The sequence below is a fragment of a genome, unplaced genomic scaffold (assembly GCF_019419815.1).
Source record: "Pyrus x bretschneideri cultivar Hongxiangsu unplaced genomic scaffold, Pyrus_bretschneideri_v1 Contig3, whole genome shotgun sequence".
NCBI lineage: Eukaryota > Viridiplantae > Streptophyta > Magnoliopsida > Rosales > Rosaceae > Pyrus > Pyrus x bretschneideri.
Window position 1 is genome coordinate 5,480,786 of NW_025999612.1, and position 18,856 is coordinate 5,499,641.

At 35.0% G+C, this 18,856-nt stretch overlaps 2 protein-coding genes and 1 long non-coding RNA gene across 5 annotated transcripts; 1 reads left to right on the forward strand and 2 right to left on the reverse strand.

Moving 5' to 3' along the window:
• Positions 1-7,409: 7,409 nt before the first annotated feature.
• Positions 7,410-9,259, reverse strand: LOC103940435. Of its 3 annotated transcripts, XR_007260332.1 has the most exons (4): positions 8,993-9,259; positions 8,867-8,915; positions 8,271-8,602; positions 7,410-7,737 (listed from the first exon to the last, which is right to left on the reverse strand). It is a non-coding gene; the product is annotated as an uncharacterized LOC103940435 (long non-coding RNA). The 3 variants fall into 3 exon arrangements; XR_007260331.1 differs by having other exon boundaries at positions 8,867-9,258; XR_666313.3 differs by lacking the exons at positions 8,867-8,915; positions 8,993-9,259 and having other exon boundaries at positions 8,271-8,860.
• A 3,456-nt stretch (positions 9,260-12,715) lies between these two features.
• Positions 12,716-14,910, forward strand: LOC103940428. The gene is made up of 3 exons (XM_009350545.3): positions 12,716-12,883; positions 13,708-13,853; positions 14,665-14,910. Exons 1-3 carry the CDS (start codon positions 12,814-12,816, stop codon positions 14,680-14,682), a joined length of 234 nt encoding a protein of 77 aa, XP_009348820.1. The 5' UTR covers positions 12,716-12,813; the 3' UTR covers positions 14,683-14,910.
• On the reverse strand, positions 14,831-15,878 carry LOC103940436 (NAD(P)H-quinone oxidoreductase subunit S, chloroplastic). Its single transcript, XM_009350556.3, has one exon. The coding sequence runs from the start codon at positions 15,725-15,727 to the stop codon at positions 14,984-14,986; it is 744 nt and encodes a 247-aa protein (XP_009348831.1). The 5' UTR covers positions 15,728-15,878; the 3' UTR covers positions 14,831-14,983.
• Positions 15,879-18,856: the final 2,978 nt, after the last annotated feature.

Below are 18,856 nucleotides of genomic sequence, written 5' to 3' on the forward strand. Positions count from 1 at the left end.
TAATTAACTCATCTATGTATACAACATTCTTTACGTAGGGTTTCCTAAGTTCTAGCATGCCATCTATTGGTTTGATCCTACTGAAGAAAGAAAGCAAAGAACTCAACATTATTGGGAGAGAGAGAGAGAGAGAGAGAGAGGGAGGGAGGGAGTTATGCAACATGTTAGCTGGGGTTGAAAGGTATATATAGAGAGATTAGAGAAGCCATATAATGTAATAAGAGAGATTACTGGCAAATGGAGTGTTAATTGGGTGAAGACGTGGTGCACAAATGTTAAATCACCTGGCGGGTCAAAAACTTCTACAAGTGGATGGACGAAAAGTGTACTAGTCTCTGAATTGTGTAGTTTGGTCAAGCATAAGTGGTAGACTGTCTTTATGACAAAGGGGACCCCGAAGTTTAAGCAAAACTAATGTTGGACAAGAAATCAGACCATAGTTTTGGAATTGGTCAATACTCTTCGAATGTGTTAGTATTAGCTATTAATGCGAGTAAATTGGTAACACTTTGTGAAAGTGTTACAATCAACTGAGAATTTCTCCTGCATTACTAATGCTTATCCATTTTGTTCTTATTTATTGTTCTCATTTATAATTGTATTTCTAAAATTGATTTTTGATTCCGATATAAAAGATTAATAGCAAAACCGTCGTAGTTTTAAAAATACACATTAAATCATCCAAGTAAAATCTTATGTAACCAGAGCGAGTTGGAGAAATTCTCTAGCTAGTGCAGAGGAAAATATGATATGTGTACATTTTTTTTTCCAACATTGAAAACAAAAGCGCAATCTTGCAGTGATAAAAAAAAAATGATATTATTGGTTTTATAAGATCATGCACAAAAGCAGGAAATTTAAGAAAATATAACTTATGTTGTAGAAATTTCAAAGCCAAATTAATTGAAATAATTATATCAGTGCCTATCATGTGCCCCATGAAAGACGGCGATATTAACACTCAAAAGTTTAGTCAGCCGGAAGAAGCATATGATTGGTCATCGTGTGTTACGTTCTGCAATTCTGATCGATTGTACGCGCTTTCGATAGTAGTAAAGTCATACAACCAATGATGCTTGAGGCTGACTTAACTTGATAATTGTCACGATTAGTACTCAACTTGATCGAAGGGGCAGGGTGAGGTTGAACATGATAAACGAGGTTTGTTCTATTCACTCAAACTACAGGCCCTAAATTTTATTCGATACGAAAAGTAAAAGATATCTAATCTAATATTACTGGAAAACTCTCCAGTTCTTCAAATAATTATATTTATTGTTTAGATTTTATTAAGAGAAGTAGAGAGCGAGAATCAAATTCATGCTGAGTATAGGTACTCGACTATATATTAAAGTTGATCACGATATGTAAAATATGTTAACAAACAAAAGTTATAGTTAATTTGTATTTTCACGAATCATTAGAACTAAATCTCAGTATGTCTGAATACGGTTATTTCTTTTACAAATTATATGATTTTTACAAGAGAATACATTCACAATAGAAAAACGCTACATTACAATGACACAACTCCTTAAATATGGAACTTATCACAAACTTTTACTGTCCTCGCATCCACGTCATTACGAGGAAAATGCAGATAGACTGCATGGTTTCAATCACTTAAGCCTCATGGAATCAAGGTCTAATAGAAGAATCGTTCAATAAGACTAATTCAAACACGTAACCTATACACTGCCAAATTAAGAAGAGGAAATTTCCACTTGTGCTCTCATATTATAGGATTGTGATTTGGGAGACAAACTACATTAATATCAATATCAATAGCAATAGAATCCAATGACTCCACCCCTTGGAAGTGATTCAAAGACATTTTCTTCGTATTGTCAGGGAAGTTTAACAAGTACTTTTTGGATCTTAGTTGGAAATTTTGCAGCACAAGACAAGTGGAATTTGTACTTTAATTGTGCGGCGGACATGTAATTTGGAAAATTTAGGGCACAAGGCCTCGCAATTTCTTACACAACTTGTTAATCAGACATAAAATGACATGAAAATAACAGGTTATGGGTCAACTTAATGAGTCGACTTTATATTATATATTTTACCCTAATCTTAGTATTAATTTATTAGTTATTTTATTAGAATTTTGATACTTTGAAGTATATTTCCAATGGAGGACATTCGACTTCCTCTTGAGCAAAAGTAACCAAACGGATGAATTTTGGAGTGATTCTAATTGGAGAATGTTTGTGAGTCTCTTAGCTTGATTGTACAAAGTTTTAGATTTTTGTACCGAACGGTTTATTTATGGCAATGAAACAAAGTAGTAGCGTGCAATGTTGTCAAAGTGACGTTTTTGGCGTATGTGGGTTTTTTAGAGTCCAAGATGATGTCTTTTGAGTTCGAGGCCTTCTGCAATTATGTTCAAGACATCTCAAGCTTTAATTCAAATGGTTTTACGCTTGTTTTGAAGCCCTAAAGGTCCAGAAATGTGGTTGATTTGTGGCTGGACAGATTTCCCATATTTGATTAAGATTCTGTTTCCTAATTTCTCTTAAGTTATTATGTTTCCTAGTTTTTAGAAGAACTTTTCTAGTAATGATTTTATTTTCTAGTAGTATAAATAAGGCTATTTAGCCATTAGGGTTCAAGGAGAGAAGGGGAGGAACACATCAAAATTTTGCTAGGCTTTGACGATTTGTGTTTCTCTATCAAGGTGTTTTCTATCCTTATTTTTAATAATATTTTGTTTTATGATTGTTCGTAACTAATTTCTTTTTGCTAGGGCGAGGTCACAAGACTTAGCAAGAATATGTAGTTTCTTTTCAATTTGCTTGTGATATTATGCATGTAGGTTTGAATTATTAATCACCGGTTATACTCTCTAATTGTCTTAATGCTTAGCTACCATTCGGATGTTTAGAAAAGTAATTTGATGCAATTTTGGTGGAGGGCTGTCTCTGAAATTGATGAAGCCTTCTTGTGGTTAATAAGTGCAAGTTCACTTAAGATGAATACCACATCTTAAGGGTTGTATGGTTTTTCAAATGGTTTTCATAAAACTTAATGAGTCATGCATGTTTAGATTTGATATGAATACCGCAAACGGGTTGCATGTTTGATATACGCTCTATGTTAGGGGTCCAAGTAGGCATACTTTAGGAAAATCTAACTTTCAAAATATGCATGTATAATTCGTAAGTAATTTGAAGAATTACGTAGGATTGTTAAGGTGACGGCGGAACCCTAGTGCTTAAATAGATTTTCAAAACTATTTTATTTTCTTTTGTTTACTTTCTCAATTTATTTAATTGTTTTTAATTAAATTCATTTTTAATATTTTTAGATCACAAAATCAACATTTTGTCAAACTTTGTTTTAAATAATTAATTAAGATTTGGTTTTTATGTAAATTATTCATCCAATTCATGTGGAGAACAACCTTATTAGAGCCATTTATACTACAATTACCTTATACTCTTGCAAGTATTTTAAGTTTTTTTTTTTTTACCCCTACTTTTGTAGGTGGTAAGAATCCTATCACAACTCATTAACGAGTTGTGTCATTATCAGGTCACATGTTAAAAACTTGTCAAGATAACAGGTATGACACATAAACAACACCAATACGATCCATTTGTCAAGTCTAGACATTAGGCATGCAATTTCTTGCATAACCTATTAACCCGACATGAACGACACAACCCGTTAACGAGTTGGGTCGTTATCGGGTCACCTATTAAGAATCCATTAAGATAATGGGTTTGACACGATATAATCTGCTAAGATAACGAATATGACACAAAAACGGCACGAACAAAAAAACACACGACTCGTTTACCAGGTTTCAAGACAAGTGAAATTTTGAAAAACCAAGGTTCTAAAATACGCTAGGCACTAGTCGGGCAGTTGGCTGGGGCCTAGCACTTAGACAACTAGGCGAAGCCTAGGCGGATTTAAGTAAATCTATTATATTTTGTGTAAATAAGTGTCTGCTTATACTTAAATTATATAATTTCATCATAAACTACAAAATAGAATGACATATATATTATGAAGTATTAGAATATAATGAAACATGGGCAACCAGGATATAATGTGTGTTCATTTAAGTATGCAACAAGTTTTTTACAATGTATTGAAAAAAAATTGCAAAATGAAAGTATCAATTTTCAGTCTCTAAGTGGGCCGCGACCTAGGCGGGTGCCTAGACGGGTACCTCAGCAGGTTTAACCGCTATTTATTAATTTTCAAACACCTAAGCATTTATGGAGGTGGTGGCCAGCCGCCTAGCGCCTAAATTGAGCCTATGCAGGGATTTTTAGAACAGTGTTAAAAACCAATGAATCCTAATGACAACAAGTTTCATACGTGCAAAGGTCAAAAATGTGATCAGTACATGTGGAGCCGAGGATCACATGCAAAGCTCATTTGGAAGTACTTTTAAAATGGCTGATGGCGCTTTTAGTGAAAAATATTTTTGAAACCAATCCTTAGTAAAAATGCAAGTAAATCTTGAAAAATTACTTAAAATGCTTCCTATGAGAAGTAATTGATGCTTCTTACAGAAAGCACTTTAAATGCTTTTGGAACACAAAAAACATTTTCGGCAAAAGCGGTGTAAGTCATTTTAAAAGTCTTTCAAATGAACCCGTAGACTATTGCATGCTAAAACAATTTCCAAGTAAATTTTCAACTAACTCAGTTAGGTTCAAATGGGTTAAGGCTACGAACTAATTAGTTGAACCAAAAAGCTGAATGCCAACCCTTTCTAGCTACATTAAACCATGGCCCAAATTTTAACTAGGGTTGGCTCTGGCCCAAGGCAGGTTGGGCTGCTATCCAGGGTCCCAAAAAAATTAGAGTGGTGGTTTCTACTCTTTAAAATTAAAGAGGAAGTCTCGGGTCTAAAACGTTAGGTGCGTTTATTGACTTTTTAATTTTTTTCTAGTTTTTACGAATTCCTTTTCATAAGAGTATAAATTTGTAAAATTTGGTCAAATGATCAAGCAGTTTAACTAGAAGTGCTGGTTTTTGCTTTTTAAATTTACAAGAAGGTCTTGACTCAAAACTCTATGTGCATTTTTTTTACTTTCCAATTTTTATGAATTTATGTCCATAAGAGTATAAATTTATAAAAGTTGATCAAATGATTAAGAAGTTTAACCAAAAATGATTGTTTCTGTTTGTTTTTTTTTTTTTTTTTAAATTAAAGAGGTCCCGAGTTCGAAATGCTATGTGCATTTTTATTCTTTCCAATTTTTACGAATTTCTATTTGGTTGTTGATTTATATTTACCTCGTGTTTGATTATAAGACATTCATTCCAATTCGGTACATTTTGACCAAAAGTCAACTCCTGGTCAATGTGGTTAACGAATAGTCAATAATCCTACGTAATTCAATCTGAAAGATCTATACATCGGATTTCCGATTCATGAATTCCTAAGATCCTCAAATATTACATATAACCACATAATATAATTTTGTGACAATCTAATGATCAAATTTTCATCTACTACGAATGTCAATAATCTAAGATTCTTCAATCTAAAAGGTATGAGCACAGGGTTTTCTGTTCCACAATTTCTTAAAGGTCCGTCAATTGATAACTAGCATGCTTATTAAATTTAATGACAATCCAACAGTCGGATTGGCGTCAATTAAAAAAACCGAATGCTAGTATAATTGCCTCATAATTCGAATAATCGAACCATCATATCAAGTTCCAACAAGCGAACCTTGAATAAAGGCTTAGGACATTGAAATTTTCCTAGAAGGACAAAGTTGGCCCGTTAGCCACGCTACGGTTTTTGGTGAATAGAAACTCAGTTTTTTGACCAACTTCGATTTACACCAAATTTTTTAGGCAAGTGGATCCAAGTATAAGGAACAATTTTCATACTTGTGACGAAATCCAAGAATGTGGTTGGAGGAATCGATGCGCCACAGTGCTGCCGTCGCTACACGAACGTCTCATCCAAGGCTAAGGTTTTCCTCCAGACGTCAAGAGCTTCTCAGGGGTGGTGGTGGTTGACAGCGTTAACAACGGGACGGCAAGATCACCGTTCGTTGGTCCTCCAACTTCGTGCGGTCAATACGCCTCGTACGGTGGTCAAACGGTGTAAACATTGGGCAGGTTTTACTTGGGGTAAGGTAGGGTGTTAACTAGAAGTGGTGGCTAAGATCGGCGCAGTCAAGGATCATTGAAATTGGCGTCTGAAATACTTGCAGGGGCTCAAGTCCGAGTGAAAGAAATCGATTCATGGGGTTAAAACGAGTCGCATAAGTCCAGTTGTCTTACACAGGATTGGCTGTTGTCCCACTAAATGGGACTTGCTATTTATAGTAAGTCCCTAGATTACAATTTAGGTTTGACTTTCGTTGCTCGTAACTTCTTCGTTGTAACTCCAATTCGCAAATAGTTTTCATCCACTCATTCGTGGAATTGAGCTCTATTCGAAACATGAAATGTGACCCGGAAAGGTTTACGGATTTTAAATGACTATTTACAAAAGTTCAAACTTTGTAATCAAATAACTAAAACTCTAAAATTAATGAAAACAAAAATAAAAATAAAATGACTTAAATACGTACTTAAATAATGAAATCGGGGGATGGGATTTCACATAAGCCTTTTACAAAATTCTCATAGGAACGACCCCATCGATCACTCAAGATAGGTGACTTCCCATTAAGAGTATCCTGCAATACTCCACTTGGACTTCTAAGTCTTTCAAGTTATAGGAATCATTAAAAAATTAAAGCTTAACCTAATCTTAATGGCAGGCAGCACTAGTATATCACGGGACATGGGTAAGAGAGTACATCTCCACAGTGCTAGGTTGGGTTTCCACTATGACTACTCTGATTATGGTTTTTTAACTCATTCCCCTCGATGATACAACTTACTCTCTAATCAATCTTTTAATAATTAGATCCATTAGGTTGACTGTTTCTTATGGTATGTTATGAAATTAGATTTCATTCGAGAGTAGTTATCTTCCCACATTAAATCCTTGATACATATGCTCCTTGAAACCACTACAAGAAAATATGGCTTAGGTGGCGACAAACATTCGTCGCATAAACATGACAATTCGTCCCATTTGATTATATGTGACGAAAATCCAACGTCACTATTTTCGTCACATATACTAAGTCACCTATAGTTTAGTGACGACTTTTTGATTCACCACATATTTTTAGTATTTGTGATGTCAAATTCGTCACTTAATAACTTTAACTGTGACATAATAAGCGTCACAAAACACAGAATTCAATGACCTATTAGTTTTTCACATAACAAATGTATAAATGAGGAATTTATCATCACCCAATCTGACCCTATAATGCTATAGCTGATGATAAGTGAGATGAAAGCGTCAATAAGTTAGGTTACACCCTGGGATACATACACATTTCATAACAAATATGAGGCAATACTTTGGTTAATCACATTTCATTGATCAATAAGTTAGGTTATATCCAATACATACACTAAGTGTATATCTCAAAAGCTAACATAAGCATCCTAACACCTCTAAACATATTGAGATGCTAACAAGATTCTAAGGCATTGAGTCAGTAACAAAACAAGTATACCGTGTGCATGTTTGAAACCAACAACAAAATACATAATATAAGTCATCAGCCATATCATGGTCTTTACTTCAGCACAAGTACCATTGTCATTTAGATCACCATCACTATCTCAGGTGCTTCTTGAATACTTTCTCCTTTTAACTCCATCCTTCTTTTTCTTTATCTTATCCTTACATAATAAAAGAGAAGAAAATAAACATTGGTGTCTAGAGAATAGCAGGTGCATTGAGATTTTGATTAACAACTTCTAAGAGCTCAAAATCCAAGGTAAGTGAGGTAAATATTAAATTTGTAACTGAAAATAACAGCGAGAGATTTCAGCCAACTAGGTATCAACCTATAACTGAAAAGTATTACCTAAAATTTAACGAAGAAGAAGAAATTCATTCATGCTAATTGTGGGGTTGGAGATGCAACCCCAGCTATTTGGACTGTTATTATATAATCTAAGAGCTCAAATTCGTATAAACATTACTTATGGCTCAACACTTGCTTTAATCCTTGTAAATTTTCATAAGATTTCTACAACACCAAGTTCAAGAAAAATCATCATCAACAAGCAAAAGCACAACAATCATACCCCGTCGAAAGCAAAAGCACAAATTATTCATAGAAGCAAGCTAAGGACAACAATTATGTATAGGAAAATTATAATACTTGAAAAATTAATAGGACTTAATCTCAAGTTAGTGAAAAAGTTACCTAGGCCTTATCAAAGGCTAGAGCTCTATGGGAAGAGATGGGAAGCACGTCTTGGATAAGCATACCATCAAACAACCTTTCAGCTTCTACAAAATTCAAACAAAACACAACAACGTAACAGAGACATCGCACCATTATTTTACAAAATACATAGGAAGCAAGCATGTATAATTAATTTGCAATTTATCAGCAAACCTGCAATCAATCGAGATTAAGAAAACAACAGCCCACAAAATCACAGACAACCCACGAACCTGCTTGCTATTACTGCATCTTTACTCATTCAACACAATCACTTCACACACTTAACTTATGTGGCTCTTTTACTAATCCTGAATCGAAACGGGAAAAATTGAAATACATGATAGAATTGCATTTTTTTCAGAAATTTCAAGCCCAAATAGAATCCCCAAATTGCAACCCTAATTCCCAACCTCGAATTCTAAATCATAAACCTAAAAACCAAAATTTTCAACGTAGAAGTTCGAGTTCACAAATTGAAATCAAAATAAAAACAAAGTAAAAATTAGAAGAAAAAAAAAAACCAAAATCAAAGATCGAGAAATTGATCGAAATAAGAAAAATATAAAGCACACCTGAAAATCAGAGTTCGAAAATGTTCCAACCGCTTTTAGAGAGAGACCGCTGCAGAGAGAAAGGAATTAGTGAGATGAAGAGAGAAATTGATGGAGAATTCGACTAAGGTAAGAAAGCAGAATAACCAAAGATTTTTCTTTCCCCAATCTTCGTGCTAGGTGTGAGAGAGAGGAGATAGTGATGAGCGAGGCGCAAGGGGTTAGAGAGTGGGTGAGAGTGGGTGAGAGAGGGAGACGAACGAGAGGTGGTGGACGCCGTCGGTGGCAAACCACTAGTTGGTTGGTCGTCAGGGTCGATAGGAAACTGAACAGTCCAGAAATGAAGGAGGGGGTGAGATCGTGAGAGAGCAGAACATATCAGATCTACGATTTTGGGTTTTAATTTGATTAGGTTTTATTTTATTTTATTTATTTTTAATTTTAATACAATAGGTGACACACGGCCTATCCTCACATGTATTTATGTTGCTTTCTTTAATGTTATGTGACCAATTATGTATTTTCATTACTTATTCATTATTCAATGGGAGGTAAAATTTCCCGTATAAGACTTTGTGACAAGTTTAAGATTCTTATGTGATGAGTAGAAGCTTAATAAAAAATTGTGTCCTACAAAAATCTTTATGTGACGATTTTTCAAAAGTCCTCACTTATTTTATCTAAATGTGCTGAATTTCTGAGCATCACTTATTTTTCAAAAGTCCTCAAAAGTCCTCACCTATACCATGTTTTCTTGTAGTGAACATATGTTCAAACTTACTAAGTAATTTGCTTTACTAACATTTGGGTACACTCCCCTACATTTAAGGTACTTGTGGAAAGAACTTCAATCTTTCCATATACCTTAAAATATTACTAATCATAAGCGATAATTTATGAAGTTTAGTGCATTAATCACTATGCATTACAAAACAAATTACTTTTTCTTTCTTCTTAAGTTGATATGTAATCTCAAGATAGCTAAGTCATTCCCCCATAATTTTCACACTGGTTGCTTTCATATAACTCATTCATCAATAACATATTGTGGTTAGAGATGTCAACGGTTCGGTTTGGGAACGAAAATGCTATATTTATCCACATAACCACGAAAATTAACCATATCCATAACCGCTAATTAACCATCGGATATTATCTATAACTATACTCACCGGGTAACGGATTCCCCATCAGTTAACGGTTATACCCATCTTCGTCAATACAAAAGATTTATTCATTCAATTGACGCATAATAATTTAGTAAATATTAATTTCGTCATTAAATATTTGATGTATAAAATGATTTAATGAATGGATTTTGTGGGGTATAAAAATTAAAGGTAAACATTGATAATGTTGACTGATATTTGATATCTCCCATAAGTACTATTGGTCGGGATTCTCAAATATTTTTATTCATATCAAAACTTTTTAACTGGCCCACAAAATGCAACTCACACAATGCAACTTTTGTATTCTCAACGTAATCGATACGGTGAATAATATCAAGGGACAAATATTTTTACAAATACTTTTACACTCTTTTTAAGCCTTTTGATTACATGACATCCAATGGTTCTTATTTATTCATTAAATGACATGGATGTTTGTGTGAATTTTAACTAATATTAAAGATAAAATAAAACTAAAAAAAATAAAATAAAATCTGGAAAATTAAAACTAAAATTAAAAAAAGGAATAAACCCTAGTTGTACTTAGTCCTCTGTCTCCCCCTTTGCTGATGTGGTTTTGCAATTTCATGTCTTGGATTGATATGAAATTCTGATGCCTTCTATTAGGAGTCAAGTTATTATTCTCTTGAATCTTCATTAGGTAAGCAAAACGAAACCCTAAATTCTATACTATTGTTTATATGTGTGGGGTGATTAAATTGGGTTTTGCAAAAAAATAAATAAATAAATTAGTTTTGCCAGTTCATGTGTTTCAATTGAACTCGAACTTATGTTCTAGGGTTTTAAGTAAGAAAGCAACAAAGTACGAACGAAGCCAAAGACTACAAAGCCAACAAGAAGACGACGATAAATATCAAACCTCAAGAAAATGCGACTCAATTGTCGTCTTCCGGTCAGTCAATCTTTTGAATGCGATTGCGTTTCTTGTTTATGGTTTAATTTCTTGGTTTTTACCAATTTGAATAATGCCATGCGAGTTTAATCCGATCATAAAACTTTAGACTTAAAGAAAAGACTTGGTGATGATTCTGTTTCATTCTTGTTTTCAGAATTTGGGTTCTCATTGCAAGCATTGTAACTGAATGCGATCGTGCTCTTGGAGTTTTCTCGATTTGGGGTTTTTGTTTTTGTAATTTACCAGTTACCACCTTCAGTTTCTTGGGTTTCCATTGAAAAATGACTCATCTTTTTTAATCCCAACTCCCAAGTTTCCTTCTTTTCGTTTCTCGTCGAAGTTGACGCTTTTAAAGGGGTTTTTCTACTTTTCGACTGGGATGTCAATGTCATGACACATCTGCTTGAAATTTTGGAGGGAAACGGAGAAATTAAGTGACAATTGATGGATTGAAACCCTTAAGTTTAGATTTAATAACTTAACATGATGCGGTTTTTAAAAAATAAAAAAAAATAAAAAAATAAAAAAGGAGAGAATCTTGGCGTGAAGATGGCAATATAGGAAGAGTGTTGGCAATAGAATGTGTGAATGCAAAATCGTAAAGTGAGAAAGCTAGAAATATTCTGACTGATTGCTATTGTTAGTGCAAGTCTTGTAGATTCAATTTGAGGAGTGTATATTCTTAGTCCAACTCGTATTATCTTATAGTTTCTTTACACCATGATGAAGAATGTTGTTGATCAGAGGATTCAGAGAACGAACAACCATGAAGAATGATGCTAATTTTCTGTCACAATCGAGATAATAATCAAGTTTTTAATTTGTATGGTAATTACATGAAGTTGAATATATTACCCTTGTTCATGTTATTTCATTTGACCTAATTCCAAGCCTTGTTGTGTGCTTGGTTTTGATAATTTGAGAAAATTGACTTCGGTTCTTCAAAATTACTACCTCTGGGAACTGCTAACGAAGTTTCTCAAAAGATCATAGAATATGGAATCTCTCGTCTTAAAACACAAAGATGTAAGATGTATTTTCTCTTATGTGATACCAATATCACCTCTATAATATTGTGCATTCCCATTCAATTTGTTCTTTTAAAATTACCGATAGAACGAGGAAAATATTTGTCAAGAGCCAGAATACGGAAAGGATGAAGCCTGAATCCAAGTCTGGAAAAAAACACATCAGTTAATGATTTTTTTTTTTTTTATTAAGGTTCAAAGTCTGAATCCAAATCTTGATCGAAATGGGAATGGGAGAACCAATTTCAATTAAAGTTGCTTCCTTTTTTAATTTTAGTTTTAATTTTCCAAACTTTATATTTTTTTTTCAGTTTTATTTTATCTTTAATTTTAGTTAAAATCCACATAAGCATCCATATCATTTAATGAATAAATAAGAACAATTAGATGTCATGATCTATGGCAAAACTCACTTTGTCCCATTCATATATTTGCAAAGATAATGCTAAGGAGGCCAAATTTCTAAATCAAATTTTATAAATAATGATATGGATGTTAACGATTGGATTATTATTTAAGTATTGATAACGTGCTTATTTTCTATTAGTCATAAGTTGATTCATCATCTATCGTGTAGTCATATTGATTCTGTTATGAAATTCTTATTTACAACCCGATAGAACCCGGACTTGATCACAAGCCCAACCCAGTTTGTGAAAGCGTGGATTAGGATTTAGATTCACTTTCCGACCCGGCAACCCGCACCCTTGAACTAATTGACCTTTGTACGCAACTTCTGTCCATCCCCGAGTTGCCAAACAAATCGTTGGTGGAAGATTCTCGCTCTTTTTTTTCAATCGTCGTCTCCGGAGGAACTGGTACAACAGAAGAGAGAGAGAGAGAGAGAGAGAGATGGGTGGAGCCCAGGCGATGAAGAGGATACCTCGCATCAAGTTTCCTCAGAGACACCCAAAACCTTCTGGTCCGTCTCTCTTTTCCTTTTCTCAAACCATTGTTTCGATTTTCATCCTTAATAAATTTAATTATTTATGCATGTTCGTTTTTTTTTTTTTTTTTTTTTTTTTGAATTTAAGCTGTATTTATGCTCCAATTTAATGGGTTTCTCTTGAATGTCCCAAATTTCTGTGCTTTTCTTGTAAATTTAGAAATCTATCGTTCTCTGTATTTAAATTGAAGCATAGATTGGATTTGTGATGTCATAAAAAAAGGACTAATTTTGTAAACTACTGTGTGATTTCAATTGGATCGTTTGTTAAGATTGGCTGACTCGATTTTTCGATTGAATTTTCTGCTTGTTTGAGCTTGGGTTCATGAAACAGTCCAGATTGGCTGCATCGGGCAAATGCTGAATTAAGGGTTAGGGTAGGTGCTAAAATCCCATTAGGAAGTTATTTCACTTAGATTATGATGATGACGCGGACATTGACGATGCCAATTGCGGAGTTTCTGAATGCACGTTTTGAATTTCTGCTGGTTCTACAATGTTTAAGGTCTTGAATTTTACTTTCTGAGGTTGGGGGTGGTGGTGGTGGTAATGCAGCATCCAACATCCAATTTTATCCGTAGTAGCCTGATCTTTAGTCCGTTGGGTAGTTTCTTGCTGATGCATCGATAAGTAGGTGAAACAAGTGGGAAATCCCAAAGTGTTGGAGAGATAGCATGCGGTCATTTGTTGAAAAATATCAGAAGTTCATTCACTGTTTGCCCTCATGCTGGTAGTCACGTACTCTTTTTTGTTGGGTCATGATTTGTTTCCGTTTAACACTTGTAATTGTTTACTTGCAGGTACTGAGCCTCAGACTCAAGGTTTGGCTGGTGATTCTTCTCACACTTTCTTCTCCGGTTCAAAGGCCTCAACCACCTTGGGAGGAAAAGCTTCTGAACAACCCGAACGAACACCGTTGTCCAAAGAGGAGATTGAGGCCATTATGGTATGTGGAATTTGTGCTTTTGCTGTGAAAATTTCTACACTATTGATTTGATATATCAACTATACCTGCAATGAATTCTTCAGCCTTAAGTGCTCCCCTTGTCTCGTGATATGTAATCATTATTCTTTACTAATCATAGAAAAAAAATCAGCTTGGTGAAAAAGAATAATGATTACCTATTGACTGGCTACTAATGTGGCATATATTTATTTGAATGAATTGGTGAACGTGGTGGGAGTCACCCTTTTTCCCAATTCATGCAAATAAATTTATGTTGAGCCAGCAGTACGGAGGAAATTCCTCCTCACTGTTTAATAGGCGAGTTCTGTTTGCCTGAAAGCTATGCTATACGATGGATGGTGATTCATTTGATGTGCGAGTCATAATGCAGTGAAACCGGAAGTCTGACTAGATAGTGCTTCTGAAATAGTGCGGTAGGCTATATTCATGTAAACCGTTTAGAAGCTAAAAATTTCATGCAGAAAAGTTATAAGTTAATCTGCATCTTAGTTTGTAGACCAGTTTTGGATGTGGGCTTTCCAGATGTATGATGGCTGAAAATAAACATTGTCAGGGGGAGTAAATAAGTATAATTTCTTATTCTCACGTTAAGTGGCTAGATTATTCGTTGCTTGATGTTCACGTTTTGTTATGAGGTATCGAATGTGTGAACTAAACATCTGATCTTGATCAGTTTGGGGTGGGTACTAGTCCATTTTGAACCACTAATAACATGAAATTAATTTTCTTGTCTCTCTTTCCTTTAGGCTTGCAATTCATTTACTTATATGTTGTAACCGTCTTTTGGCAGTTGGGTGGCATCTTCTGAACTTGTGTGGAGCTTCAAGAACATAGGACTATGTGTTGGATGTTATTTTGACAATTTTTAAGCACCTGGAAGTATCCAGAGTTTGACGTCTTTATATATTGTTTGAAGAACAACCTACTCGCTGAATTCGATAGCAATAGGCAACACATTGAACAATAAATATGTGATTTAAGATGTGTTTTCCCTGGTTCATGCAATTTGCAATGAAAGTAATTGCCATTTAAGCTACGAATTTCAGTACTGCACAGTTCAAATTTAAATTCATACTCATGCGTTAGAGAAACTAAGAGAATGTCCCCATTCAGGAATCCTTTTGGAGAAAAGGTTCGAGGACGCAGGATTTGGGATTTTTCCCCGGAGGGCCCTTGTCTCTGCGCATGAGCTCTCCCAGTCGGAAAGTAATCAGCCTGTCCCAATTCCCGCCCTCAAAAAGAACCCCAGCTTTCCCATCGGTGATTCGCTGAACAATGCCACAGTACATGTAGTAAGGACTATTTGGGTTGTTGACAATGGCAATCATACCAGGTAGTAACAATGGCAGTTCAGGTGCTTTCGGCTTCTTTGTGCTCACGAGTGCTGCTGTTGATCCGGAAATTGCAATCGACGACTTCTTGGGGGGTGGGTTTTTCTCAATGAACTTTCGCAACCCCTTTTCCCCACCAGGAAATCCACCGGTAAGTCCCATCAGCTCCTTATCAAAACCATCTTCAACACTTTCGATCGCAGCTGTTGCAGAACCATCTGGTTTTTCTTCCTCTGTTTTGGCGGCAGCTGCTGCTGATACTTGTTCTTCTTCGACATTTTTCTGTTCTTCGACATTTCTCGTAAGCTCTTGCAGTAGACCTGCTTCACCGTTGCAGAGCCCCCTGCCTCCCAAGATTTCGGATAGGTTAAATTTGGCAGAGGGTCTCAGGGAGTGCGTCGATGGCTGCTTGTGAACTGCGAAAGACGATTTACGAGCTTGATTCGAGAGATCATTTCTTCCAAGAAAATTGGATTTGAGAAGAGGGCCTTGAAAGCTTGGAAGATTGATGCTAGAAGCCATTGTCTTACAGCTTCAATCAACACAGAGAGAGAGAGAGAGAGAGAGAGGAGAGAGAGGAGAGAGGGGTAAAGAAACGTATGTACGTTTGTAATTTGTGGCCACAAAGAGATCCCTGTTGGATTATTTTGCTGTGATCCTATCTTTCCCAACCATATTGATGTTGATATTCATCTGCGATAAAAGCCCACACGTGCCATGCCAAACTCATTCATACATTGGAAATTTGGAAGGGTATTAAATGTTTAATGTGCACACATTTTCACTCACAATAACATTACGATTTAAAAGTATTCTTCTCAAAGTGTAAATAGAACTACATGAGATCTTAGGTTTGACCCTTGTAGATGATATTTTTCTCACCACATGAATAGTCATATGTTAAGAGAAGGTTTATAAGTCCGATAGAAAGGGTAACTCTCATATCGCTGTGAGACTGTGAGGTCGATTAGGATGAAAATGCAGGGGCGTCAGACATTTTTTAGAGGTGTCATAAAGATAATGTCAGCAGGGGCACTCCACACAAGTTTTTCTCGTTTAGAGAAACAATAATATGATTATATTCAACTAGTAATCAGGGCCGGCCCAGGCTTGCTAGCAGGGCGACCGTCCAGGGCCCAAAATAATTGACGGCACCAAAATTATTAGGGTAGTATATTTATATACATTTTCATAACAGTATAAATTTATGCAATTTGGTTCAATGACAAAGAAATTTAACTAGAATTAGTGGGTTTGTTGTTTGAAATTAATGAAGAGGTCTTGAGTTCAAAACATCATGTGTGCTTATTTACTTTTTAATTTTTACAAATTTCTTTTCATAAGAGTATAAATATATAAAATTTGGCTAAACGATCAAGAAGTTTAATTAGAATCAATAGTTTTTGTTGTTTAAAATTAAGAGAGGTCCTAAGTTCGAAATACTAAGTGCATGTTTATTCTTTTCAATTTTTATGAATTTTTGTTTGGTTGTTAATTTATTTTTAGGGTAAAGTACAAAAAATTACCTCAACTATTGATGTCACGACACTTTCATACCTCATTTTTTAAAATTGACAATGTCATACCTCATCTTACAAATTTGTGTCAATGTTATACCTTCCGTTAGCTTGGCCGTTTATTTCTTAGTTAAATGCTGACGTGGCTTGATCTGGAACCCATTTTTTATTAAAAAAATTATTAAAAACTAAAAAACATCATTTAATATTTTTTTAAATATTAAAATAATAAAGAAAAGTTATTAAATAAAAATAAAAAAAAAAACCCAACATCAATTCGTCCCTTCCCCCCTTCTCTCCCTTCTCCCCATCTTCATCTTCTTCCCCTTTCTGCAACTGCAACCCAGAAAAAAAGAAGAGGAAAAAAAAAACCCAGATCTCATTGAGGTGGAATTAGGAAACCTTCGCCAAACCTATTCTCCTAGGTGAGGAGAAAAATGGGGGGGGGGGGGTTTCCATTGTTTTTTTTTTTCCTTTTTCTTTTCTTCTCTCTTCTTCTGCTTCCCTCTTCTTCTTCTTCTTCTTCAGCAGATTGGGTGGGATGGGGGGGACGGGTTTCCCGTTGTTCTTTTTTTTTTTTTTTTCTCTCTCTCTCTCTCTCTCTCTCTCTCTCTTCTTCTTCTTCTTCTTCTTCTTCTTCTTCTGCAGGTTGGGTGGGTGGGTGGGTTGGGGGGGGGGGGGGGGGGGGGGGGAGGGGGGACGAACGAACTAGGTATTGTTTTTTTTTCTTCCCTCTTCTTCTTCTTCTGCAAGTTGGGTGGGTGGGTGAGGGGGGGATGGGTTTCCTATTGTTTTTTTTTTTCTTTTCTTCTCTCTTCTTTTGCTTCCCTCTTCTTCTTCTTCTTCTTCTTCTTCTTCTTCAGCAAGTTGGGTGGGTGGGGGGGGGGGGGAGGGGGGGTTTCCCCTCTTCTTCTTCCTCTTCTTCTTTCTTTCTTCTTCTTCTTCCTTTTTCTTCTTCCTCCTTCGGGTTAGGTTGGGGTTTTTTTTTTTTTCCTTCTTCTTCCTCCTCCTTTCTAGGTTGCAGGGGGTTGGGGGGATGAACTGGGTTTGGTTTGGTTTGGGTTTTTTTTTTTTTTTCTCTTCTTCTTCTTCTTCTTCTTCGTCTTCTTCTTTTCTGGGTTGAAGGAAGATGGTGGGGAAGAGAGAGAGAGAGGGGAGATGCACGAAAGGAGAGGTTTTTTTTTTATTTTTTATGTACTTTTTTATTATTATTTTAATATTTTAATAATATTAAATAATTTTTTTTGTTTTTAATAATTTTTTATTAATTTTTTAAATAAAAATGGGTTCCGGATCAAGCCACGTCAGCATTTAACTGAGAAATAAACGGCCAAGCTAACGGAAGGTATAACATTGACACAAATTCGTAAGATGAGGTATGACATTGTCAATTTTAAAAGATGAGGTATGAAAGTGTCGTGATACCAATAGTTGAGGTAGTTTTTTGTACTTTACCCTTATTTTTAATTAGCAACTAGTAGCCATGTAGTTATTATTTTAAAACATTTGTTTCAATTCAAATCTAATCTTCAACAAAGAGTAATGCGTTGACCAAATTTTTATACCAAATTTGCAAATCATATGACATATCATCAAAATGTTTAATTTAGTACCCATTTATTACTTATACATATCAATTAAAGACTCAAAAACATCATTATTGTTTTAGTCCCATATTGACAAGGTTAGTAAATAAGAAAAAACACCTCACGATTTATACAAAAATACTTTAAAAGTTCAGATGGAAAACAAAACTCATATCTATCTACTTGTAAACCCGGAGTTTTTTGTTTCATTCTCACGATACAAAATAAATTAGTTTTTATGTGTTTCTAAATTATTAAACTTGAAGTTTTTTTCTAAGTATAATTGTATCGATGTCTTACGTGTGAAAACAAAGAATTTTCTTATATAAAGTGATGGCACATTTTTTGACGTCGTCCTGGCCCGCAAAAATCTCTAAACCAACCCTGCTGGCAATAGGAAAGTTTCCTCATGCAGAGAGCGTAAGGTACGGTCGTAACATCTTGGGCTTGGGCTTGGTAGATATTATCCAATAAAATTCAAACCCAAAAAAATATGTGGCCCAAAGAAACAAGGCTAACCTCATGGGATAATAATGGAGTTGAACCCT

What these genes read in the sequence shown, in the direction of transcription:
- LOC103940428 (XM_009350545.3), top strand. Translation starts at nt 12,814, where the DNA reads ATGGGTGGAGCCCAGGCGATGAAGAGGATACCTCGCATCAAGTTTCCT. An exon ending in GAGACACCCAAAACCTTCTG is followed by an intron (nt 12,884 to 13,707) that starts GTCCGTCTCTCT and finishes GTTTACTTGCAG; the next exon opens with GTACTGAGCCTCAGACTCAA.
- LOC103940436 (XM_009350556.3), bottom strand. Translation starts at nt 15,727, where the DNA reads ATGGCTTCTAGCATCAATCTTCCAAGCTTTCAAGGCCCTCTTCTCAAA.